The sequence below is a fragment of the Pleurodeles waltl genome, chromosome 9 (genome assembly GCF_031143425.1).
Source record: "Pleurodeles waltl isolate 20211129_DDA chromosome 9, aPleWal1.hap1.20221129, whole genome shotgun sequence".
Taxonomy (NCBI): domain Eukaryota; kingdom Metazoa; phylum Chordata; class Amphibia; order Caudata; family Salamandridae; genus Pleurodeles; species Pleurodeles waltl.
In genome coordinates, this window is record NC_090448.1 from 1,149,229,259 (window position 1) to 1,149,255,263 (window position 26,005).

Consider the following 26,005-nt stretch of genomic DNA (forward strand, 5'->3'; position numbering starts at 1 on the left):
TTGATCTCTATAGTCCCTGTGAAAAAACAAGAGTCACCCAGTTGCTTATACAGGTAAGCAATACAGGTGGGATTGGACTGACACCTCAGAGCCACTAATGCTCAAATGCTGATGGATGGACCAGGTCATGAGCAATAGGTAGGGTAAAACACAGGCTCGCATCCATAGAAACGACAGGATGGAGTCACACAAGTGCCATTGACATTTGACCATCTCCACATGCAGACATGGAGATGTCTTGATATAGGAGATGTACATCCACTGACAGCAAACCATGAAAACACATTTACAGCTAATACTCAGGCCGGGTGGATATTACCCATGTCCACTACTCTACATAGATGTAGCACTGAATACATTGTCACATAAGCTACAGTGAGGCAGCTCACACCGTACAACCAGAACCAAGTCCCAGGATACAATCAGTATTCACCCCCTTGTGGTTGCTGTGTTGCCCTCAATCGCCCATCCACCTCAGGGTAGGCCACAGCCAAAGGGGGGTCAGGGTCCGACAGGCACCTCTCCCTCGTTTGGAGGACATCCCCAGCTGGGCCTCCCGCGGTCTTTCGGGCCCAGGGTCTCAGGTTCTCCCACCGTTTGCGACATGGGTGCTCTGCCCCCAGGGCCTGCACTTGTTTGGTGATGGCACACCAGATCCCTTTCTTCTAATGGGTGTTCACCTGCATGGATGACACAGAGAGAAGGAGAAAGTCACTGGCACCATACCAACAGCAGTGGCCAATACACATCTGACTCATCAAGTGCCTACACATACCCATCCTCTTTGCTCACACGCCTTCACTTTCTGCCCTCTGCACGCATATACTCCCTCACCGGTACACTTGCATGTGTCACCGTAACATGCAACCCCTATCACTCATGACCATGGAATTGGACTTACCTGCTCCTCTGGTGCCCCATATAGCTGTCCATACAGGGGTAGGACCTCCTCCACCAGCCTCTCCAGCTCTTCTGGGGTGAGGCTGGGGCCCTATCACCTGCAGGCCCTGGCATGTTGGCTCCCAGAGACAGCACACAGCAGTTCAGGTCGTGGAGGTCTTGCTGGCAACAGTGTCAGGAGTCAAGTGATCAAGGCTGCAGAAAATGGTGGTAACGGCCGCCACATACTGGACCGCCATCGCCAGCGGTCATCGCCATTGGCCTCAGTCTGCCACAGGCAGCAATGTTAACCAATGACAAGTAGCACGGCAGCCGCGACCCCCCACTGCCGTGAGGACATCCGCCGGCGGACTTAGGTCACTTCCAACTGTCCACTTCAGCAGGACAGGCGACTGCCATTTTGTACACAGATAATTCATTGATCTGCCAAAATAAGTGTGCCATACACATATTCGCCCAAATGGCGGAGTAAGCCTATGTTGTGCCATCATGGTAGAGATAAATATTGTGACAGTCATGACACAGTGACGTGATGAGGCAGTATATCTGATGATGGCCATGTAGAGATACTCGGAGGCACATAGGTGATGGCACTGTATTGGTATATTCAATTCCATTTCTTTGGATCAGTGCAGGATAGCTCAGTCAGCTACATAAGGTACATTACGCATGTGACATTTGTCCTATTTGACTTACATGTACGGCAAAGTACTGCAGAGATGGTGTAAAAAGCACTTCAGCATGGCTGTAATAGTATATGTCAGCGTTGCTACGCATGTCCTACAGTGTTAGGTGTGTGCTATTTTAACATGTTCTGCTTACATGTGTCAAATGCTTTACTCAATGTACATTCTCTCCTCTCAACCTGCATATCCTGCCATGAGGAGAATGAGACAACCACCCGTGCACCGTCCACTAGTTGACCTTGCAACCATGGTGGACAGGCATGTCATCCAGACCTATCGTCTAAATCGTCAGACCATCATGGATCTATGTACATTGTCGGAGCCAGATCTGTTGCCAACCATACACAATCCCTATTGCATCCCTCCCACAGTACAAGTCCTGTCAGTGCTACACTTTCTTGCCACAGGCTCCTTCCAGAATGCAATGGGCTTAATAGCATGGATGTCTCAGCCCATGTACAGTCTGGTGTTGAAGGATGTATTGTGTGCTTTGTTAAAGCACCTGGACAGCTACATCAGGTTCCCCCAACGTGCGAACTTGGCCTATGTGAAGGCAGACTTTTATGATATGGGGCACATTCCTCATGTGGTAAGGGCCATTGATGGCACCCATATAGCCCTGGTCCCTCTCAGTGCCAATGAACAGGTGTATAGGAACAGGAAGAACTACCACTCCATAAATGTTCAGGTGGTGTGCCTGACAGACCAATACATTGCACAAGTGACTGCCAAGTTTCCTGGATCTGTGCATGACTCCTACATTCTGAGGAACAGCAATGTCCCACACATGATGGCGCGGCTACACACAGAGAGGGCCTGGCTCCTTGGTATGCATACATATGAAGGTGTTTCACTGTTATGGTACCTGTCATCACAATCTTCCCTGTCGCTGTACCTATTATTTCACTGGTCCTACATTTGTGCACACAGGTGACTCTGGCTATCCTAACATTCCTTGGCTGTTGACACCATTGAGGTACCCTGCCACGGAAGGGGAACTCCGGTTCAATGAGACCCACGGAAGGATGAGGCGTGTAATTGAAAGAACATTTGGCCCCCTGAAGGCCAGATTCTGGTGCCAGGACCTATCTGGAGGTGCCCTCCTCTACTCGCCCCAAAAGGTATGCCAGATAATAGTTGCCTGCTGCGTACTCCACAATCTAGCCCTGAGACATCAGATACCATTGCTAGCTGATGAGGGTGAGGCAGCTGGACCAGTGGCTGGTAATGCTGAAATGGTAAGTGAGGAGGAGGCAGAGGAGGAAGGTGCAGCTGACTCTAGGACTGAGCTCATCAATCAGTACTTCCAGTGACATACAGGTATGTTGAGTGTGGTTTGCAAGTCTTGTATGTACAACCCTTGCTGACAATATTCCTCCTGACTTGAATCATCAGTGGGGATGTAATGTGGTCCTATCCCAATGTGTGAGTTGTGGGACCTGACTGATAGTCTTCAGTTCTAACAAGTGTTCTCACTGCACCTTCCTACATTCACATCTTAAATGGGCAGACCAATATTGAGCTCTGTTTGCTGCATACTTCTGTTCTCATGCCATTTCACCCACTGACTGTGGTATCTTACTCAGTGGCTCTCCTACCTATGGCTTGAGCCATTCATAGTCATTAGCCATTGGTAAGTGATAGCTGAAAAGTTTTTGAACATGACATTTGGCAGGTAAAGATATTTGTATGTATAATCTGTGACTGGTGATGTATAGGTAATATCAGGGGGGCCCTGCTTATGAGGTATCCTGGGGTGAACACGACATCTGTGACCTACATATTTTGTTTGTGTGGCATCATGCTATCCAACCTGATGGTACTCACTGTTATGGTCGTTTTGCAGGTTGAAATACTGACTATGGCGGTCATTATGAACACAGCGGTAAACACCGCTCCGCCGGCAGTGGCGGTAAAAACCACCAACAGAGGAGCGGTCCGGACCGCCAAATAATGAACCAACGGAAACACCGGCATCCTGAAAACCACCCACCGCCAGTAGAGGAGTGCCGACAACAACGGCAGAGTCCGCCCACAGGCGACGGAAAGGCCCAACCCGCCTATCAAATAATGAACCACTAGACCGCCGTCAGTTCCGGGGCGGGAACCACCGCCACGCAAAGCCAGGAGGAAACGATCCCAATATAAGGAAACACTCACCGGAGGCACTCACAACACGCCAAAGCAGACATTGATAGAGAGCTGCAGATCATGCCAGCCCTGCTCCTTGCCATATACCTCCACAACCGAGACCGCCGACGAAGATGACGGTAAGTACCGCAACCTACGAAACAAGGGAGGAAAGGGCATAGTTACATACCCACTCACTCCACCCACCCTTCAATGCTCCCACAACCCTTCACAACAGCACAACCCATAAATCCTACAGCAAGAGGTACTTACCCGACATAAAGCAAATCCAACCTGACCATAGTACATACAAATGGCCCACACACACAAACAATGAAACGAGAGATGTGGGCCTGTTAGTGGGCTTGTGGGCATGCAGGGTGACTGGATGTTGTCAATGTGGGCTGGGTGGGGTAGTGGGCTTGGTGAGTGTTGGAGGGGAGGGGTGGTGCATGCATTACAGGTGTGAGGGATATGGAGTAGTTGTAGACGACTTACCCGAGTCCATTCCTCCAGTGAGTCCAGTGAGGCCCTCAGGGTGCAGGATGGCCAGTACCTTTTCCTCCCAGTCAGTGTAGGCGGGTGTTGTCGGTGGAGGTCCTCCCCCAGTCTTCTGGGCTGCAATGTGGTGCCTGGAAGCCATGGCACTGACCTTCCCCCGCAGGTCGTTCCATCTCTTGCGGATGTCGTCCCTGGTGCGTGGATGGTGTCCCACTGCATTGACCCTATTGACAATGGTCTGCCATACCTCCATCTTCCTTGCGATGGGTGTGTGCTGCACCTGAGCACCGAATAGTTGTGGCTCCACCTTCAGGATCTCGTCCAACATGGTCCTTAGCTCCCTTTCTGTGAAGCGTGGATGTTTGGGGGGTGACATGGTGAGTGTGGTGAATGGTGTCGGGGGTGGAATCGCGGTGAGGGTGCTCTTGTGTGGTTGGGTGTGAGTCTCGTGTATAGTGGCGTTCGGGGTCTGCTTCTGGTGTTCTCTGTCTTCGTTGGCCTACTTTTGCTGCAAAGGATTGTGGGGTGTGTCTGTGAGTGTTTTATGGTGTTGTGGATGTGTGTCAGGTGTGTGGGTTTCTAGCTTATCCAATGTGTGCACTTCTTGCTGTTGGGTCCACTTGCCGCCCGTGGCGGTCTGCACCGCCAATGGTTGTTTGGCTTCCACTGACCGCCACGGTGATTTGTGCATCATTATTTGGAGGGCGGGATGTGGGTGTGCTTGGCGGTGGTGGGGTGGGGGGTGCAGCATTTCCGCCAACAGGGTCGTGGCGGTGACTGGTGGACTGGTGATTTTTGGCAGATTCGGATTTTTGGTTCATTATATGGTGGGTTTCTATTCACTGTCAATGGCGGTCTTCTGTTCACCATCGCCACGGCGGTCAGCGGTGTTTACCACCATGTTCATAATGACCGCCTATACTCTTGTGTGGCCCTGGATTTCTACCTCTCTGACATCTGTACTGTGACATATCTGTTGTACTGTGTCTCCTGCTGAGGGTGCCTCTCTCTGCTGTCCATTGCACTGCCTGTTCAATGTAGGGGGCATTACCAGACCACAGTTGGCAAGCATGACATTTGTTGATGTTTTATTAAAGACACATATACAGCAGTTGTGTTCCATGGTGTTTATTGTGCATATCATGAAATTGTGAGGCAAAACAAAGGTGCATACATTGTCCAACAGGTGATGAGTGAGGTCATGGTGGATGGAATCATCTGGTTAGAGGCTACAGCAGTTGTTTGCACAGGTCGGGTCCAGTGTCCATGTGCCTTTGGAAAATGGAGTAATGTCATTGAACAGTCAACAGGATGTCTCAGTGGCACACAAGGGAGACAAATCAGCAGAGGTTCACTTCCTGGCAGTGGTTTTGGTCTTGGCATCTGCTCTAGCCGGATGTCTAGCTGGATGTCCATGTTTCTGGGAGGGGGGAGGTGTTCTTCATCTACAGAGGGAGGGCTGTGGTTCCCCTGGCAGTGCCTCCATTTCATTAGCTGCCACTGATGCAGATGGCTCAGATGTTAGATTGCTAGCGGAAGGGGCCTGCTGGTGGGTGGGGGAAGCACGCAGTGTGGTGTTGATGTCCCTCAGGTCTCCTGCAATGGAGGCCATGGTGGCATTGTGGGCCTGCCACTCCTGCATGACCTCTTGGTGGTATTCCCTCTGCAGCCTTTGGTTTTCTCCCAACATGGTGATGATCTGGCCCATCTTGTCCTGGAAACTTAGACATGCTCCCAGGACTTGGGCGGTGATTTCCTGGTCAGTGGAGTCCCTTGGGGGCCCCCTTCTCTGGCCCACAGCTTCCCTCCAACACCCCACTGCAAACAGGTGCCTGTGCCCCTGGCAACGTGTGCCCACTCCCAGTGCCTGCGGGACCTTCATTGTCTGGGGTCTGAGGGGGGAACTCAGGTCCCTGTGCTGTGGGGCACACAGTAGTTTGAACAGTCCTTGGGACACAGGTTTGGAGACGAAGGGTTGGCTGTGATGTTGATGCCACAGGGTGGGGAGGGGGATTGATGTGGGCAGGGTGAGGCAGGGAGTCGTAGACTGATCAGGTGTCCCAGATGGGCCAGGTGGTCGTCAGTGTCCAGACATCCAGGCGTGTTTTCCTCACTGGGGCCTTCATCCTTAGGAGGGCTGGCAGTTTCTGGTATCCTCTCCATAGTGGCACTGGCAGGGAGTGAGACACAGAGTTAAATATTGAATGTGTGTTTGGGTATTTCTTTATCAGATGCATACAGTGGCTTAACATGATTCCCAGCAATGACAGATGTGGCACAGCATTCCATTGGTGGTAGATAGTGTTCTGTGACATGTGTACCATACCCCATTTTGGTTGGTGTCATTCAGGTTTGGTAAATTTAGCTCTGTGGATGAGTTCTGGTACTGTCTGATAGTTCACATGACTGTTCAGCACTGTTACCTAGTGATATTCAAGCTTGCTAGATGTGACACAAAATGGCTGGCCATTGCAGGATGGTGTCCCAGTGGGAGGAGGGTATGTGAGTAAGCAAGGTTAAATTTCCTGTCTGTACATGTTGTGCATGTGCATGGTATCTGCCATCTCACATTCTATACCATGGTGAGTACATTTCTGGGTTGTGGATACGGATTTGTGGCCATTTGGATTAGTCACAGAGCTGTTGCTGTGTTTAGTCTTGTTTGTGTTGTGTTGTGCATTGAATTGCTGTCATTGCCAGGTAGTGGTCCTCAGTCGTACCATCTAGTTGGGATAGCTAGTACAATAGCCATACATGCAAGAGATGTGATGTGATGTGTACATTGCAGGTGTGAACGTAGATGGGCTAGTGCATTGTGGGAGTCATTGTGATAGTACTATCCAATGCTATCCGTGCCTTTGGCAAAGGCTTTGTGGGCAGATGGGCTGGGTGGAGGTTAAGCATGCAGGAGAGGGGCATTAGGTGAATAGGTGGGAGGTGTAGTGAGATATACAGTGAATGGGCAGTATTTGGGTGATGAGGAAGCATGCAGGACACGACAATTGTGTGCCATGGGAGTTATGGGTACTTACCAGTGTCCAGTCCGCCAGGTATTCCTGTCAGGCCCTCGGGATGCCCAATGTCCAAGACCTTCTCCTCCCAAGATGTGAACTGTGGGGGAGGAGCTGTGGGCCCACCGCCAGTCTTGTGCACGGCAGTCTGGTGTTGTGATGCCATGGAATGCACCTTCTCCCGTAGGTCATTTCACCTGTTCCTGATGTCATCCCTTGTGCACCGAGTTGACCCTGTCGACTATTCTCTGCCACAACTCCATTTTCCTGGCAATCGACGTTTGCTGGACCTGTGCTCCAAACAGTTGTGGCTCTACCCTGATGATTTCATCCACCATGACCCTCAACTCTTCGTCTGTGAACTGTGGGTGCTTTTGTGGGGACATGGTAGTGGTTGTGTTGAGGGAGGGGGTGTTGTGTGCGTGCAGTGTAGGGTGATTGATGGGGTGTGAGTGGTGCGTTGTGAGTGATGGACGCTTGTGGTGTTTGTGTGTGCTCGTTATGTGTGTTTTGTGTTGGTTGTACAGTTGTGTGGTGAATGCTGAGTGAGATGTGTATATGTGCCTATAATGTAAACGTGCTATATTAGTGTATTTGCCTGCTCTGGGTGTATGTGAATGGCGTTTTTGTTGCAAAGGATTGTGGATTGTGTGGGGGTGTGTTATATAGTGCTGTGAGTAAGTGTGTCTGGTGTGTGTATGTATGTCAGTTGTGGGGTATTCAAACTGTCCAATGTGGTGTTCTGACAGTACTGGGTTCTGACCACAGCAGTTCGCACCGCCAATGGTTTTCCGCCATGGAAGAACCGCTGTGGTGATTTGTGGCTTGTAATCTGGTGGGTGGAATTTTGTCGGCCTGGCGGTGCTGGTGATGGAATGTCTCTTTCCTACCCTCCTGTGTCCTGGCACTGTTGGATTTTTGGCTGTTTTCTGGCGGACTTCAGAGTGTAACTCCTAATATGGCAGTTGGATTACCACCAACATGGCGGTCTTTTGACAACCGCCACCACAGCGGTCTTGCCAAAAGACTGCCAAAGTCGTAATGAGGCCCTATGTGTCCTCTAATATTTGAACATATCGTCATTCTTTAATAATAGCTCTCTCTTCCGGAATGACTGCATGCAGTTGGTTATTTTGTAATATATTGCACAAACTCAACCCGAAGTTAATGGAGCGCTTTACATGAGCACCAGTTACATCACATAAGGACACATTCATTTTTTGAGGCAGAGGAGATGAAGTGATTTGCCCAAAATCACAGGATGTTGAGCCAACTCGAACCTGGTTCCCCAGCTCCAATGTTGGCAGCTCTGGCTGTTAGGCCACATCCTGTTCCGGTTCCACTCGTACATTGCATTGAACCCAAATGCTTGATAACATGAATTTGAGCTAGTTTTCTCCTCTCCTTAATACACTGATAAATTTAATGAAAGATTGTACGATTCAGGCTATAAATAGTATGTTTATTTTACAATTTAACTTGCACCACACTCTGAAGTTATTTTAACCCGGCCTCCTCTATAAATGTGAATCTTTTTTCTATATCCTTCCGTCCTGAGTGAGTACACATATTTTTACCAATATGTTGGACAATTAACTGGTCGACTTTGGCACAATTTTTTTAAATCTGGGAGAGATTGAACCCCTCCCTCCCATGGACATCAATTCACTGAAATGCCAGGGGTACTGGAAGTGACATCACATGCCCTTTGACCTCCACTTTCACTCACACACACATACTTACACCTAAGCACAAATTCACACTTACACACACTCTCACACATAAGCACAATCTCACCCGCAAGCACGCACACAACATACAGTTAAAAACATTTTTTACTTACCTCAGGTGGCATGGAAAGGCATATTCCACCTAATTGTACTCCATTGTTATTACACTAATACTGAATAATACATTATTATTCACTATTAGTGTAATAAACAATTGACAGAAAACAAAGAGTGGAGCCCCAACTAACGAGCTGCCACTGTGTTCCTGGCACTGAATTTGCCACATCTGAGGCCAGGGGTCGCAAATTCAGTGCTAGTGGTAGCAAAGGGCAAGCCAGGGGTAGCAGCCACGACCCCTGACAACCCCTAACAGACTTCCATGCTTCCTCTGCAGCTGAATGGCGACTCATGTGTGGGGTACTCCTATGACCCTTAGTGGCCAGGTACATTTTTTGGATGAAGGTACATACACCAGGGGTGGCTCCTTTGCAATGGCGAAGGAGCGTCACCCCCCTGGCTAAGCCAGGAGATGAAAGATAAAAAGATATTTAATCATCATTATATCTTTCATCTGCTGGCTCAGCCAGCAGAGTGTTCAGGGTGGGGCCATGGGAGGTGGGACGGGGGAGGAGTAGAGTGCACTAAGTTCGCATGTGTGTTTGGCTGGCTGACTCAGGCCGGCCAAACACACGTGCACTCTTAGGTTTCTCCAGCCCGAGAAACTACACAGACCCCAGGCTTGTGTCTGAGCGGCAGTCCAAGCCGCTCAGACCAATCCTGGTGCTGCTTTCATGCTAGGTTTAGCATGAAAGCAGCGCAAGGATTGCTGAGGAGCCTGTGCTGGTGTCCCAGCAAATGCTGGGACACTACAAGAAGACCAGAGGAGCAACGCGGCAGGAGACGGCGGCGACGGGAAAAGGTCATTAAAAAAATATATATTATATTTTTTTATTTGCTCCTCTCCTTGAGACTTGCAGTGCCCGCCGCTGACATACACCCTTACAAAGTCTAGCCCTTGGCTAATCTTTACATTATACTATGAGCTCTTACCATCTTCTCATTTTATTTAGGTGTCCCTCACCTTGTCAGTCCTGATGAGACCTCCATACCTAGAGGTCCAAACCTCGTTGACAGCACAACAGAGACTTGAACTGATACATGCTAATCACTAGGTCTGGGTTAATGGCATTCATGAATAACTCATGATCATTCTATGAATAAATCTGAGCTGTGTGTCTTTTTGGTAATCCATAATTCATACACGTGCTACATTTTTCTTTTTCTTGTGTTCTGTGTGAGCACTGAGGGCATTCAGTACCCTTTTTCCTCTTTTTACATTTTCTCTCTAAATTTGCTCCAAACGTTGTTAAGTATTTTAGTGACAATATGAATAAATGTCTGTGCTTCTGAAAGCTCTAGGCTAGACGTTTATTACGTTCTCTTTTCTTTGTATGCAGTAATTGTTTGTAATTTATATGCTGAGTATTATTGTTATTACTTTTGTGTTTATTGAGTCCTTTGTGTATCAGTGTTTTTATGTATTAATGTATACTCAGGATCCCTTTGGCAAAATGGGTTGCTCGTGTCTACTATGCTATGCCAGTATCTGGCACCATTTGGTGGATTAAGGCACATTGGCTTCCATGAATAAACATGGCATGCTTGCCAAAAATATATAAATGGATTTTGCAGCACGAGCGCAGGCCCTAAAAAAAGCACAAGGGGTCTGGAGAACATTTTCAACCAATCAAGGATTTATAAAGCGAGGCGCTGAATAAGCGAGGAGAAGAAAGGAGCGAGAGCGATGCAGCAGCACGGGGAGAGCTGGGTTTGGGACCTGCTCGATGGGGTCACGCTGTGGCCTCCATTAAGTAGGTCCTGGGATGGGCGCTGGGCGGGGCTAGGCAGGAGGTAGGAAATAACAGGCAGCATGCGGGAGCGTTAATCGGAAAAACAAGGAGAAGGCACGCTAATAAACGGGGGGAAAGCAAGGAGAAAGCACACAAAAAAGGGGCAAAACTCAAGAAGAAAACAGTGAAAATGATGAAAAAGCAATGAGAAAGCGCACAAAAACCTGGGCAGAAAGCAGTGAGAACAAGGGAAAAGCAAGGAGAAGGCATGAAAGAAACGGAGGAAAAAGCAAGGAGAAGACTGGAGCAAGGGACAGCAGCAGCACAGGGAGAGCTGGGCCTGGGACCTTCTGACTTTCCTTTTTGTGGCCCTGGACTGCACTCTTTAAATCCCCATTCTGTTTCAGTGTTGCAGGTAGAAATGGACACGATGGGGCAGTGTCCTGCTTTGTATGTGTATCTCTGTGAACCATTACAGAATGAAGCAGTGCACTGTAGGTCCCCTTCTTTGTCCACACACTGAAACTGAAAGAAATAGCTTAGCACTTGTGTCCTCCAAAGTATGGACCTCCTTACTGTGATCTGCTGCGTACTACTCTTGATTGTTGATGTTTGCAAATGCTTGTCATTAATATTTATCATTAATGTAATTTGTCATTGTTGTTTCGTCATTAAGCTTTTAGTTAAAAAAGACGTGTAAAGGCAAGCCTGTCTGCACCCTTCGTGTCGGGACCATGCCCATTGCCAGGATCCCTGCCACTTCAACCCCACGAAGATACACCGTCGCTGATCTCTGAGCCCTTGGGCCCCGGATGCACCAACAACCACTGCTGCCGCTCAGCCAATCTCCTCCCTCACCCAGACATCATCTTCCTCACAGAAACCCAGCTCAACCCCTCCTCAGCACCAGGCATCATCACCGCCATCCCCAAAGGTTACAAGATAACACACCGGGACCGAACCAGCAAGCACGGAGGCGGAATCGCCATTATCTAAAGGGACACCATCCTCTGCACGACATCCCCTAATGACCTGACACTGGTAATGGAAAACACCAACTTCACACAGACGGTAAAAGCACCTTCAGAGGCACTCTTGCCTACAGACCACCAGGACCACACCCCAGCCTCTGCAACGCCATCCCGGAACTCATCACCCCACAAGCAATCAACTCTAAGCACTACATATTCCTAGGGGACCTCAACTTCCACTTTAACTTCCCCAGCGGGGCAACTTTTCCAACTTCCTGGAAAGCTTGAGCAACATCGGCCTTGAGCAGCTCGTCACCGACCCTACCCCAAAAGCAGGATATACGCTCGACCCCATCTTCACCTCCAGTGACAGAGTCAGGTACATCCACACCACACCACTCACCTGGTCCGACCACCACAGCATACACTTCACCATCTCCAGGCCCACATACCCCGGCACCGTGCCCCCCAGATCCACGTGAAGGAACTGGGAAAAGGTATCAGAAGACCAGTGGAACAACACTCCCCGCTTCCTCCTCCCGGACTCTACATATGACCCTGAACAAGCAGCAAAGAGCTTCTCCCAGTGGATCACAGAATGCGCTGATACCATCAACCCCGCCAAGACATCCAAGGTCAAAGAATAAAGCAAAAGAGCAAGCCTGTTCACCAAGGAACTGCACTCTTCCAAATGTAACGGCCGGCAACCTGAAAGGAAGTGGCGCATCAGCAAAAACACTGAAGACCGCACCATCTTCAGGACTGCCCTCAACCAGTACCACCACCTCCTGAAAGAAACGAAGAAGAATGCGCTAGCAAACCACATCAAAACCAGCACAAACCACAGCAAAGAACTCTTCGCCATCGTGAAGGAAATCACCAATCCTGCAGCCACTTCTTGGATAGATGGATAGGGGGTACAGCATTGGTTTGATCAAGTGCTATGTCATCTTTCAATTTGGTCTAAATGATAAATGACTTGAACACAATTTGTCATTTGATCAAACTCTTTTGAAAGATCAAGAATTTGAGATGAATCTTAAAGATTTTTATAACCTATACACCACCCACATCTTTGAGGTATGGGACTCACTAAAGAATTATTTGAAGGGGATTAAAATCCAGTACTGTAAGAGAATGGAAAAGCACGAACAACTTACATTAGATGGAATATTAAAATGTTCAGAAGACAGCACATTGTCATAGAGAAGGAAGTGGACCCAGAACTACAAAAACATTATCTGGCGAAGCTGCAGAAAGCACAAAAACTTTTAAAGGCTGGTTGTATCAAAAGGCTCTCTCTAAAATTATCTTGCAGCAAGAAGCATTACATGGGTTTATTGACAAGAGCGTGGGGATATTGGACCTGGTAGACCAAAGCAAATAGAGTAAAAATAAAGGGCCTGATTTAGAACTCGGCAGACAGGTTTTTCTGTCCGAAATCTAAATCCCATTCCATTCTGTGGGATTTAGATTTTGGCGGACGGGATATCCGTCACAGTTGTGATGGACTAACCTGGCCGCCGAGTTCTAAATCAGGCCGTAAGTAGATTGTATTTACAAGAAGAGGAGCGTATTATACTCTTCATCAGATAATGCAGATCTTTTAAAAATACTATGCATGACCATACTCTGAAACTGTCAAAACAGATAAACAGATAGCCATGGATCTTATTAATTAGATTCATACAGTGGCGGCCCGTCCTTTAGGGTGGAGGGGCCACGCCCCCCAACCTTTTGCCCCTCATGAAGAGTGTCTGTCAGACTGAAAAAAGTCCAGCCTGACAGACACTCTTCAGCTCAGACAGCCAGGAGTGAGCCATGCGCGATTTGCGCAGACTCCTGGCTGCCTGAGCTGAACTTTGCTGGGCTGAGGAGGTCACAGCTCCTATGGGCGTGACCTCCTCAGCTCAGCAAAGGTGCCTCGAGGCCCTCCCCTGGGTGACGAGGAAAGCGTCACCCATTGACACTCGCCCTGGGCGCTTCTGGTTTAAGCCCTGAAGCGCCGAGGGCGAGTGTCAATCAGTGACACTTCGTCACAGAGTGGGGTGGGGCCAGCAGTCTCCCATCCCACTCTGTGAAGAGGCTGGGACTGCTGCCTTCCCTCATTGTCTGACCTTAGGAAGGCAGCAGTCTCAACCCTCCTGGGACTTGGAGGCTGAAGGTAAGTGTGTGTGTGTGTGTGTATGTGTGTCATCTTTTAAAATGAATGTTTGGTACGTGCGTGCATGTTTGAATGGTATGAGTGTTGTTAATGGATGTGCGTGCGTGCGTGTCTGTGTGTGAAAGATTGAGTGTTTGTGTGTGTGCTTCCCGCCCGCCCCCTCCCTCCTAAAGCTGCTGGCCGCCACGGTATTCATATATAGGATATATCATCAATTAGTATTGTAAATATGTTAAAGCCAGTTGAACAAGCATGGTGACAGCTAGAATGGGTAAGTTTCAAAACAGCAGCTGGACCAAAGCACCTTCTGGGAGAAATCTCGAAGATCTAACTTCTGATACTTTATACCTTGAATGTCAAGAGTGTTTCAGATGAACATCTCTCCTGAATCCTTGCAAAATCCTTCACAGCACTTTTTTTGCAAAACTTGAAAATATCCAGCTAAGTTGTCTCCTACAACTCACTATCTGTGTAAATAGGGATCATTACATTTATTTTAAAGATCTAGTAAATCGCATACAAGACTGATGCATATTTGTATTTAAGGACAAAATATTAATAAGAATGTCTCTGAATGTTGGGCGTATACTAATTATGCAAATGCCAAGTCAACTTCTTTAAGAGCATTTCTACTATACTCAGACATTGGTTTTGACTATGTGCCCAGGTCATATTTGTGGTATACTGTGATGCATTATGGTTACCTGGGCCAGGTTGTAAAGCTATTAAAGCTTTACATCAGGCACCTTGTCTTCATAGAAGTGTAAGTGGATCCATTTACCAACCAACTTTGATTAAGCCTGGTCCTATCCAAGGATGTCCTTTGTCCCCACTACTTTTCGACCTCTTCAATGAAGCTTTGGCAACCATTCTCCTAATGATGTCTGTCATCAAAGTGCATTAGACACTACCGTATGGAAGGTTAAGTTACATGGAAATCATATTCTGGTGTTTTGTAGAGATTCTGACTCTGTATCATAACTGTTTGCTACTTTTGGGAAGATTAGTTTATTATTGGGCTATAAGTTAAATGTCCATAAAACTGATATCATATGATAGAGCATTAATCAGGCAGATTCCGGGGTTGCTTTTCAGATGGAATACATAAAATAATATATAGGAGTAATAATTCCAAACAATCTTGAAAGCTTGTTTCATTGGAATTACAACTCAAAATAGTCTGAGATTAAACAATTTCTGGATCATAACGAGAGCTCCATCATCACTGATTGATAATGTTAATTATATTTATATATTTCTGCTATTTACAAAGCGCACAGCCATCCTCGAGGGGCCATCCCAGTGCTGGACCAAGATCTGACACTAGAGAAAGGCAAAACAGGAGGAAGAAACAACACTCCAGAGCACAGATATAGAGCCTGCAGCCAGGTTTTCAATAATTTCTGTAATTTCACTAAATCAGCAGTTTTGCACAATTTAAGAGGGAGAAATTCCAATGGGTGGTCGCAGAGTAGGAGAAGGAGAGTTCCCCCCATACGACCCCTGGAAATATGCTTCCGAAAGACATTCGCCTGCATTGATGACCTAAAGGCAGGGCCGGCCTTCGGCATGGGCGAGCTGGGCCCAGGGCTCCAATATCCCGAGGGGCTCCGCAGTGAGCTGCCGGACTTAATATCATGCAAACAGCAGCTCGTCCATCCCACTTGGTCTCAATCAGATCCCGTTAAAAACTTTGTAATCAGCCCTTAATGTACCTCAGCTTAACTGTTAGCACCCCATTATCTCCCTCCCCTCATTCCATCTTCTTCACAAATCCTGCCGTCACACCACAACGACCTCCCAGCCCCTCAACAAACATCAAATTTTCTTTCCGCCCAGGGGTACTGTCCCAGTCAAACCGATTTAGGGCCGGTCCTGCCTAAAGGGCTTGTAGAAACAGATTGTTTCCCAGGGCCGGAGGAACTGGAGAATAAGCTTCCCAATGCACATGGCAGGGCAATTTAAAGACAGCTGTCTTGCTCACTGGCAGCCAATCAAGGCAATTCAGGTACATCTTTACATCTTTCAAATTAATTCATTAGTGGCAAGATTCCAAATGTCATCCACTTGAATCTTGAAGAGAATTTTACTTAAGAAAGAGTAAACAGCCAACACGTGTTTAAATGCTTTGTCAGGGCTGTAGGTAACATAAAGAAGAAACATAAAGACATCAGTCAATGAAAAATAACATAACATGATCAGTTACAAAATATACATTTATTCCCACACATGATTAAAGGACTAACCAGTGAAGAATCTTGTATCATGATCAGTAACTAGATACAGAATAAACATGAACACACAGATGTGAGAAGATGATATCCATGAAAAGTCCCCTGAAAATGTCTGCAGACTGGAGAAGACCTCTTAGACTTGAGGTCTTGAACCAGTAAGTCTGTGCTTTGAAACCACCATCCCAACCTCTAAAGGTTCTGATTTCTCTCTTTTACAGGGTAACATTGTGCTGGGCGCCGAGTCTGAGTACGAGCAGACCCAGTGGTTGGAGATGCTTCACGAATCCGGAAAAGTGTAAGGACTAATGGGATGTCTTGTCAAGCTCTTCTGTTCCACTTTCCAGGCAGTCCCTTTAAGCTCCCTGATACTAGTCTGAATGTGCCTGGAAACCATTGAAACAAGACTGCTCATGTAGCAAGGGTTTAGGAGTAAGGATTGAGAGGATAGAGCAAAGTGTTAGAGGTAAGACATTCGTGAATTGAGGTTAGATGTTAGACGTTAGGGTGTTTCAGTTACAGATTCTGAGTTTAATTGAGAGGGACTTTGGATGAGGAGGTGGAAGTTAGAGGAAAGCCATCAAGGGCAGGGATAAGGGTTCACAGCAAGGGGAATAGATCAGAGGTAACAAGTTAGGAAATAAGGAATATGAGTTAGCTCTCAGGGGTCTCAGGAATTAGAGGTAAGAGATAAGGAATCAGGATAAGACCGTAAGAGCAAAGGGTATATCGGCTTAGGAGCTAGAGGTATAGTGATAGCGGCCAAGATGTAGACTTAGGCGATATGAGGTATTTGTTAGAGGTGAGGAGTTTTGGTTAATGGATTAAAGTGAACATGAAGGTGAGTGTTGGGCTTGTGAGTTAGAGTTTTGTTTAGGGCTAAGTTAGAGAAAAAAATTCAATCCTAATGCATTTTAGGACCATATCATTCAAGCCGAAGCCCCTTTTACTGAAAATGCACAGTGTAAAACCAGTTGGTTTCAGACCATTTGCTTTAGACTAAGTTGACCTCACATGAATTATGGGCAACTATTCACTTGGTCTATATAATGTCAGAAGGACAACCCTATATGCTCATGGGGACCAGGATCAATTAGAGAAGATTGCTGATGCTATGTGGCCATACATATGCAATGATCTCATATGCCATCTTGGCCCTTTTCACACTAGGGGAGGGCATGAGGTGGCGCAACTTGGGTTGATGAACAGGAGTATACCAGCGGCCCTGAGTCTGGGTGTGTGCTGTGCAGGGTGTCCCACATATCTTGCACCATGTCACTTGGAAGCCCAGGACCATTGTATTTACACATGTATGTATGTATGCTTGTATGTGTATTCATATAGTGGGAAACAATCTAACTATAAACAGACTGATGCACAGTTGAAGGTGGGACATCAGGTGAGGGCAAGTGAGTTTTGCTCACAAAGGGGAGGTTCTTTTGCTTTGGCATCATGTGGAGTAGACAGTCTGAGTGGGTACTTTTGGATGTGGTATTCCTTGAAGATAAGGGTCTTTAGTTTCTTCCTGCTGTTGAAGAGTGAAGGTGCTTATTGGATCTTAGGTGGAACGGTGCTTGTGAGAGAAGGCCTATCATCTGGTCTTTTCCTTCCTCCATTTCTTTGTTTCAGGCTTCACGTGTTCTGGCTTTGTTGTTGTGTTCTCCACTGGGGCGCTAGATCTCTCTTTGAGGTAGGTGTTATGTAGGAGGGCCAGTGATGAGTGAGACAGAGCAGATCTTGAAAGTGATTCGGAGTTTAAAGGGGAGACAGTGTAGTTCCTGGAGGGTTGGTGAGATCTAGTCATACTTTTTCAGACCCTTGAACAGCCTTACTGCTGCATGGACGATGGTCTTTAGTGTTGTGAGGTCAATGGCTGGGATGCTGGCCAGTCCTAAAGGCATGTCCTGGAAGGTATGTATTGACTTTGTAGTATTTGTGTAAACTTTGTGCCAGGCTACCTGTTTCTCTTTAGTAGTGTGGGCCTTGAAGAAGTGGCTGGTGTCTGCGGGACATGACACTGATGTTCAACTGGGGGTTGAATTCGTCAACATTCATTGTCAAGTGCCAATTTTGAACTTTGGCTTGCCTGTTATTGTTGGCAATCAACACAAACTCTGTTTTCAAGGGGTTCAGCTTCACACATAGCCCTATAACATGTCGATGTTGGAGATGGCAGTCCAACGTATGTGCATTCCTGCTTTGCCCGCATGTCGACATGCAGCTGCCTGCATGTGGCAATAACATGTGCGGGCTCATGCTCCCAGTCTGTTGTACAAGTGTATGTCAGGGAAACAAAGCATTATCAGCCTCAAATTACATAGAGCCTGATTTACAGATTGGCGGATGGGTTTCTCCATCATAAACATGACGGATATCCCGTTCCCCGTATTACGATCTCTATGGGCTATAATCGGATCATAATATGGCAGATGGGATATCCGTCACTTTTAAGACGGGGTAACACCGTCTGCCAAACTTTAAATCAGGCCCTCAAGGCCTTTGCCTGGTTATCTGTGCCCAGGAAGTGCTGTTTAGAAAAGGCATTATTACAAGAGCAGTTATACTTATGTTAAGGAACTAACTTGTTGCCCAAAGTTACTTTCTGGCATGAGTTATAGTTTCTTGAGATAAGTATAACTATAACTGCTGCATTTCTATGGTTTTGTATGGGTGCTCCTCTACAATTCTATTCCAGAGATGCTACTGGCAGCACTCTACTATGTGCGTGGTTGCCACACTAAGATAGTATACTTGTACAGGGTCCATGAGCAAGGGCACATCTGCTCTGCTCTTCCTAGGGGCCCTCCTACATAACCATCCTACCCCTACTGTAGGGAGGTGGCATTGGAACATGTGAGCTGCTGTGTAGCCAAACCCTCTTTTGCTACCTAGGAAGGATAATCAAAATATAGATTTTTTCTAGAGTTCCTAGCTGGAAAACATGAGGCCATCTGGCATGACTGTTGGCCAATGTCTGGTGCAGGTCCTATCCCTCGGTGATGAACAGCAGGATCCACCCTGGGCTTGACTCTCACAAACCCACAGTGCACCTGCCACTTGCTGTCTGTGTATGTGTCATGCATTACTTGCCTCTTAGCACCTAAGTGTTCCTGACAACCTCCATGCCCGTACCAGGATAGCATGTTCCTAGAACACAATTGCCACACGGTGCCTCCTTGTCACAGAGGGGTTGAGCTGTGAGATGTGTCCCACCCAGTTGTGTGAGATTGTGGATGAAAGCGGAATTAGAAATACGTTTTGTGGTACTTCTGTTCCATAGTACTGGTTCTCCTTCCTGCACAAGACTGGGCCACCCACCATCACTCACACTTGCTCATGACATGTCCATCATACTCCAGCATGGCCAAACCCTGCTGAAACTGCATGGATGGAAGGGGCACACATGGGAGCAAACATGCAGAGTAAAATGTGGGGGGGATAGGAACCCCATGTTCAAATGTTGACGCTGCAGAATGATGTCATGCATCACAGTGAAGGAGGTAGAAAGAGAACTAAAGCACACCACATCTCCATGACGGTAACTGTTCATGCTGTCTTCTTTTCAGGACCTGGCAAAATGCCCAGCTGGGAGAAGCCATGATTGAAAGCTTGGAGGCCCAGGGACTGCAACTGGCGAAGGAAAAGCAGGAGTATCTAGGTGTTACACAGTTTTTTGCGTATTAATTTGTAGTTGGTGGCCCCATCACTTGGTTGTAAATTCTTCATGTACCCAAGATTGACAGAATACACACTCTTTAGCCTCTAAATGACCTGGTATCAACAGAACGTGTCATTGCCTACTGATCTTAGAAGTTCTTTCACAAAGGACAGTGAATTGAGACTACCAACACAATCTATGGGATTATCAAAGCGCTAGCCTGTTGTCTTCTGGCCTGTCAGTGAGCTACGAAAGTTGTCAACAATGATGATGTATATGAATTTCGTCTAGATTCACTGTATGTAAATATATGTCAATGTGGATATCATGAATATCTGCCATGGGGGTCTCTGTCCTGGATTTATGATGGTTCACATTGGTAGCATTTGGTTTACAAGAACAAGATATCAGCAAAAATATTGTTCACAACTAATAGTAAAAAGTAGAAGATATGGCCAACACTCCTTATAGTTGGAAATGTATACTTTATCAGTTTATGTAAGAGTTCTTACAAACATAAACACACACAGGGTGCAGTGTGACCCATATGAGCAACACGGAAACCACACCACAAAACAATACAGTGCTTGTTTACAACAAATAACTTTAAATATAAATGAGTCCATGTGCACAGTATGCCTGCGCCTGTACTAAAATCAGGCTTCCTGTAGTTTCTTCGTTGTCACTATGTTGACGACGTTTCGACCCTTACTGCTGATAATAGGGCCTCATCAGGGCTGGATGATGTAGGGACATTCTTGTCGGCCAGCGGTCAGGGTAAAGGAGTAGTGCTGACCCTATATAATCTCAAGCTGTTCGCATAGTGGTGTACACCAGGGGGGAATATAATAGAATAATTTGTAATACTCATTCAGGAGTAATTAGGCCCCCGAGGACATGTGTCAGGTTTAAACAGAGACCGCAGTTGCAGTCAGGGTCGGCTTTAGCGTTGGTGGCGCCCAGTGCGACAATAATTTTTGGCATCCCCCCCTCCATGACCCCCTCGGATTCCTTCACTACCACCAGGCAAAAATGCCCCTCATCTCTCCATTGCCTGTCTCTCACAGACATTTCATTTGTTTTAAAGGCTGGCTTTACCAATAGGAATGTATATCTATCCAAACTACTCATTTTCAGCAACATTACGAACAGACATTAAATGTCTGGGGGAGAAACATATTCTATGCAGTTTGCATGCAGCTCTTTGATGACAGTTCGCAACAGTCATTGTTCTATATTAGGGTTGTATCTTATGAACTGTGGCAACAAAAAACCTCTGTGACAAAAGCAGTAACTCACTGAGCTATCCACATAAAATACAGATCTGTGGTCTGCACTGTACACTTTCTTTGCAGCAGGGATGTTAACCCTCTGTGCCACTGTATGGCGAGTCGAAACTGCCACTAGACAAAACTGGATCTCAACAGGAACATTCACCACAAGAGTTATCTTGACATTTTTATTGCTGCCTGAAAGATGGACGTACAAGGAACTCTACAGGCGGTGTTTTTAAATCATACGTTATTACTAAACACAGCACCCCCCCCAGATCAGCGCCCAGTGCCCTGCCCTAAAGCCCCAGTGCGGCTGCACCAGTTGCCCTGCCCTAAAGCCCCAGCGCGGACGCACCAGTTGCCCTGCCCTAAGGCCCCAGTGCGGCTGCACCAGTTGCCCTGCCCTAAAGCCCTAGTGTGGATGCACCAGTTGCCCTGCACTAAAGCCGGCCATAGTTGCAGTGATAGCATGATGCGCTGAAAAAAGCAGGGTCTCAGGCTCATAGTCCCGGCTGCTCCCCTCGTGCATTGGCCCTGCTCATTGGTCAAACATTTCAGACCATGGTTGCCTTTGGACGTTTGTGAGCCTAGAACTGGGACAGTGGATCGCATAAAGCGCAGGTGGACCAGGAACATGGGCAGTGTTCCTGCTTGTGGCCAACCCAACACCTTCCTGAGTCCAGAAGTGGCCTAGAGGCTGGTAAAAGTGAATTAAATGTGAAACAAGAGAACCCATGAGGAGGCTGAGTGAGTGGTGTTCCATGTATGTTCACTGTCTGGTTGTGCCACAGTTTAGGACTTACCTCTAGCAGAAGCTCAGCTATCAAGAGTGCAGCTGGGGCAGTCGCGCCAGGGCCCAGAGCCTCAAGGGGCCCACTGAACCCCAAGTGTGGCTGTATTGTGTTAACCATTCAACAGAGAGACAGACATTTTCCTTTCTTGCACCGTGGCCCTTGGCACCCTTACTATGCCACTGGTCTCTGGCATGGGCCATCAGTCCCTTAGTAAACGCTAACGTGCATGACCACACGCTCGGGGTGGGCTCTGCATGCTGTCTGGGTTTTCACAGAATCTCAAATGACTTTCCTCTCTTCTCCTCTGGCCCGTGAACTGCAGACAAACTGATGGAGGAGACAGAGGAGCTGTGCCTGCAGCGGGAGCAGAAAGAGGTAAGCTTGGTGGCACCGCCCCCTCATGCGCCCTGCCCACCCCCTTACCTTACCGCCATCCTACATGCGCTTCAGGGGACCTTCCTGTGGCCAACACAATGTCTACCAAGGAAGCACATGGTCCAACATTTTATTTTATTTTATTTTCCAAAAGACATGTGTCGAAAGGTCAAAAGTCATCTCTGAGGACTGACTGTGTTATAGATGGTTTGCTTTTTAGGTGTTATATAGCGCTAACCTGCTGCTTTCTTGATATCACTGTTAGACGTTGTTTGCATCCTATTCATTCCACTTACAGGCTGAGTCAGCCACTCCAACAACCACAGAGGACAACCCTCTGAGGGGAAGAGAGCAGGAAGTTTCTACTAATGAACTTCACGTTATGCTGCATTCAGTTTAGTAAGAGGTCCCAGAATTCCTTCTGGATCCAAGCTAACTTCTTGGGGTGCAGAGGCTTTTCAGCACATGTTCCCTTGTCACTTACGCTTCAGTTCACGCTGTAAAACACAGCTAGCTCCAATCTTGCATACTTTGAACGTTGTTCGGCTGCAAATATAGCAAGTACACTGATCATAGCCACAGAACAAATATAGGCTCTTATTACGAGTTTTCTGGATAGTAGGTATCGAGAATCTCTGATTCTCACATCAAAGTCCACCTACTCTGAGTATTCTCTGTGCAATGGGGAATAACCGCAGGGACCTGATGATACTGGGCCCTGCCCCCTTTAACCACAGATAGGAATTCTGGTAGTTGTAGTCTCTTTGTTTGAAAAGTGAGTTGCATCATTATTGAAAAAATGTGCAGATACAAAAGGGGCCAGGGTCTGAACACCCTGACCCCTTAGCTCTGGTGGTGTGGTCCCAAAGGGACCCCCCAGGGTTCAAAAGCATTTTTTTATTTTACAGTCGGATCTGTGTTGGATCCACCTTAAAATGAAAAAAGAAAACGGAGCGCGGTTTTCCACTCTTCCTTATTCTAAAGCCCTTAGGTGGGCATTTTTAGAAATGCAGAGGGGCCTACTGGAACTCTCCCGCTGCCCCAGGGACCACCACCTCCCCAGGACATATATTGCTAATGCGGGGGCCACCTGCCCCCCGGCTGCCCTTGGGACCGCCACCTCCTCGGGACTTATATTGCTTATGCGGGGGCCGCATGCCCCCCGGCTGCCCTTGGGACCGCCACCTCCCCAGGGTTGTTATAATATGCCGGAGGGGTGCCTGGCCCCGTCCCGCTGCCCCGGGGACCACCACCTCCCCGAAGAGTTTAGGGAATGATATGCAGGGGGCCTGTGGACCCTCATTAGCCCCGGGGACCACCACCCCCCGGGGCTACACAGACTTTTAAGCGAGGGCCCCCCACCCGTGCCCCAGGGACCACCACCCTGGGGCACATCTTTAAAAAAAAAAAAGGGGGTCCGTATGGGGCCCTCAAGCCCCTGGGACCACCACCCTCGGGGCTTCTATATACATATGGGCAGGGAGTTCAGTGGCTCCCCCAATGCCCCAGGGACCACCTCCCCCGAGGCTAACAGAAAACAATTAAAAGGGGGTCTGTTTCGGACCCCCAGGCCCCGGGGACCACCACCCCCAGGGCTATCTTCACATTGGAGGGGGCGGTGCGGCCCCCTCTTGGAGCCTCTGATGGCCCTAAGGACCACCACTTCCCGGGGCCGGCTCCTGCTATGTCTCGGGGTGCCAACTCCCAGGACATATCTTTGTTGCTGTGGCTTGGCTTCAGTGCTGCAGCCAAGCCACAGCAAGCACTCTGCTGTTTGACAGCGAGATCTTTAAAGCAGGTCCTGCTTTCAAACTGCAGAGCTTTCATCTCTGTCCCCTGCATGCGTGCAGGGGACAGAGATGAAATGCTTCAGCAAGCAGGGGGCTGCTGTCAAACCAGCTCACTGCTTGTTGAAGCAATGTCACTGCAGGCCAGGGAGCCCACAAAGGGCATTTGAAAAAAATCTATTTATAAAAATAAATAAATAGGGACTGCCGGGGAGCCCTTCAGCTTCCCCCTGTCCTCCCCCCTCCCGCGCCGTCCCAGAAAGCCCATAAGGGTTTAAACAAACAACAACAAAAAACACAATCCCTATTGCTCATTGTGAAGGTCGCAGACCTTCGCACTGAGTTTTGGGGGTTCGAGTCCAGCTAGACTCATTTCCTTTATTTTCATTTTATTTTTTAAATGAAATACACTATTTTATTTAACATAATAAATACATTTTTCAATTTAAATTGAACACAAATATCTCAATCTCACTATGAGATATTAAAGCCTAAAAAAAATCTTTCTCTTTCCCTCTCAATTTCTTACTCTCTTGCTCTCCTTCAATCAATTTCTCCCACTCAGACACTTACGCACCCACTCACACTCACTCAGACACTCACTCACCCACTCACAGACCCACTCACACCCTCATGCACCAACTCACAGACCTGCGCACACACTGACGCACCCACTTAAACACTGATGTACGCACTCTCACACCCAGACAGACGATCTGACAGCCACTCTCACCCTCGATACACCCTCTCACATCTGATCTCTCACCCAGAAAGACCGTGGCCAACTCGCGCCACGCACGGCCAAAGGCCTGTGTACAGCATAGGGTTGAGTGGTTAGGGGAAGTTGGCTGCAGGGTCTGGCTGCAGGCCAGGTCTTGCGGGCAACCTCCCCTGCGCACGGGTGAAGGCTGTGCACGGTGCAAGTTTGGGTGTTTATAGGGGGTAGGCCCTTGTGGCCAACCGCTGTGTGCGGCGGTGATTGGATTAATGCATAGTAATGAAAATTACTATACATTTAAAAAAACATAGAAATTCACTGAATATAACTAAGATTACAGGGACGTTATAGTTAGGAAATAGATTTTTTTATTAAACATAGAAATTCTCTGAAAATACCAAAGGTTAGTGGGACGTTATAGTGAGGCTCATATTGCAAGCGCACAAAACCATACAAATTCAGCAGTTATAGTTACCATAGCTAACTATAACTTTCCCCCCCTCAATGCACTGCTTATGACCTCACAAATTACATAACTCATGATATGATCAGTGACATCACTGATGATATCACTGATTACATCTCAAATGACACCACTGATGACATCATCCATGCATTGACACACCCACTCACTCACACACAGAAATTCTTCTATGTCCATGCACACACAACTACTCACATATTTCTTCACACATAGATAAAGCTAGTGATATACAGATATGCATCCACTTAATAAGTGGCATTAACACATCCACTGATACACCCATACAAAGGATTAGAAAAAACAATTTTTACATCACTTATCTATCGACACATTCAGTGAATCAACTGCACAACCACTAGCACATCCACACACTCACCCATTCAGTCACTAACATACCCCGTCAGTCCTCAATACAATCACCAACACCCATAATCACTCAATTATAAAACCATTCACACACCCACTAACTGACATGCAAATGCACTGTTAACCCAATCACTCACCAATGTAGCCACAAACACGCCCACTCATTCAACAACACAAGTACCAACACATCCACTTATTCGCCAATATACAAAACTGACACATCCACCCAGTTAGACACATATTCACTCTCACATGCAGTCAGTGATAGAGGTAGTCAGTATAATTACAGCCATTAATAGACTCACAACTCACTCAGAAATAGAATGAGAGCAATTACTTTACAGACAAAACCACTCTCATGATCACTCACTCACC

The 26,005-nt window shown here is 47.4% G+C and overlaps 1 protein-coding gene across 1 annotated transcript in view; it reads left to right on the forward strand.

Annotated features, from left to right (window-relative positions):
• Window positions 1-26,005, forward strand: part of PLEKHD1 (pleckstrin homology and coiled-coil domain containing D1) — a 201,114-nt gene that overhangs the window by 121,121 nt on the left and 53,988 nt on the right. Inside the window, exons 4-6 of the mRNA XM_069208976.1 lie at window positions 16,396-16,472; window positions 19,741-19,832; window positions 22,223-22,275. Coding sequence (XP_069065077.1) covers window positions 16,396-16,472; window positions 19,741-19,832; window positions 22,223-22,275 — 222 coding nt within the window. The remainder of the gene's footprint in view (window positions 1-16,395; window positions 16,473-19,740; window positions 19,833-22,222; window positions 22,276-26,005) is intronic.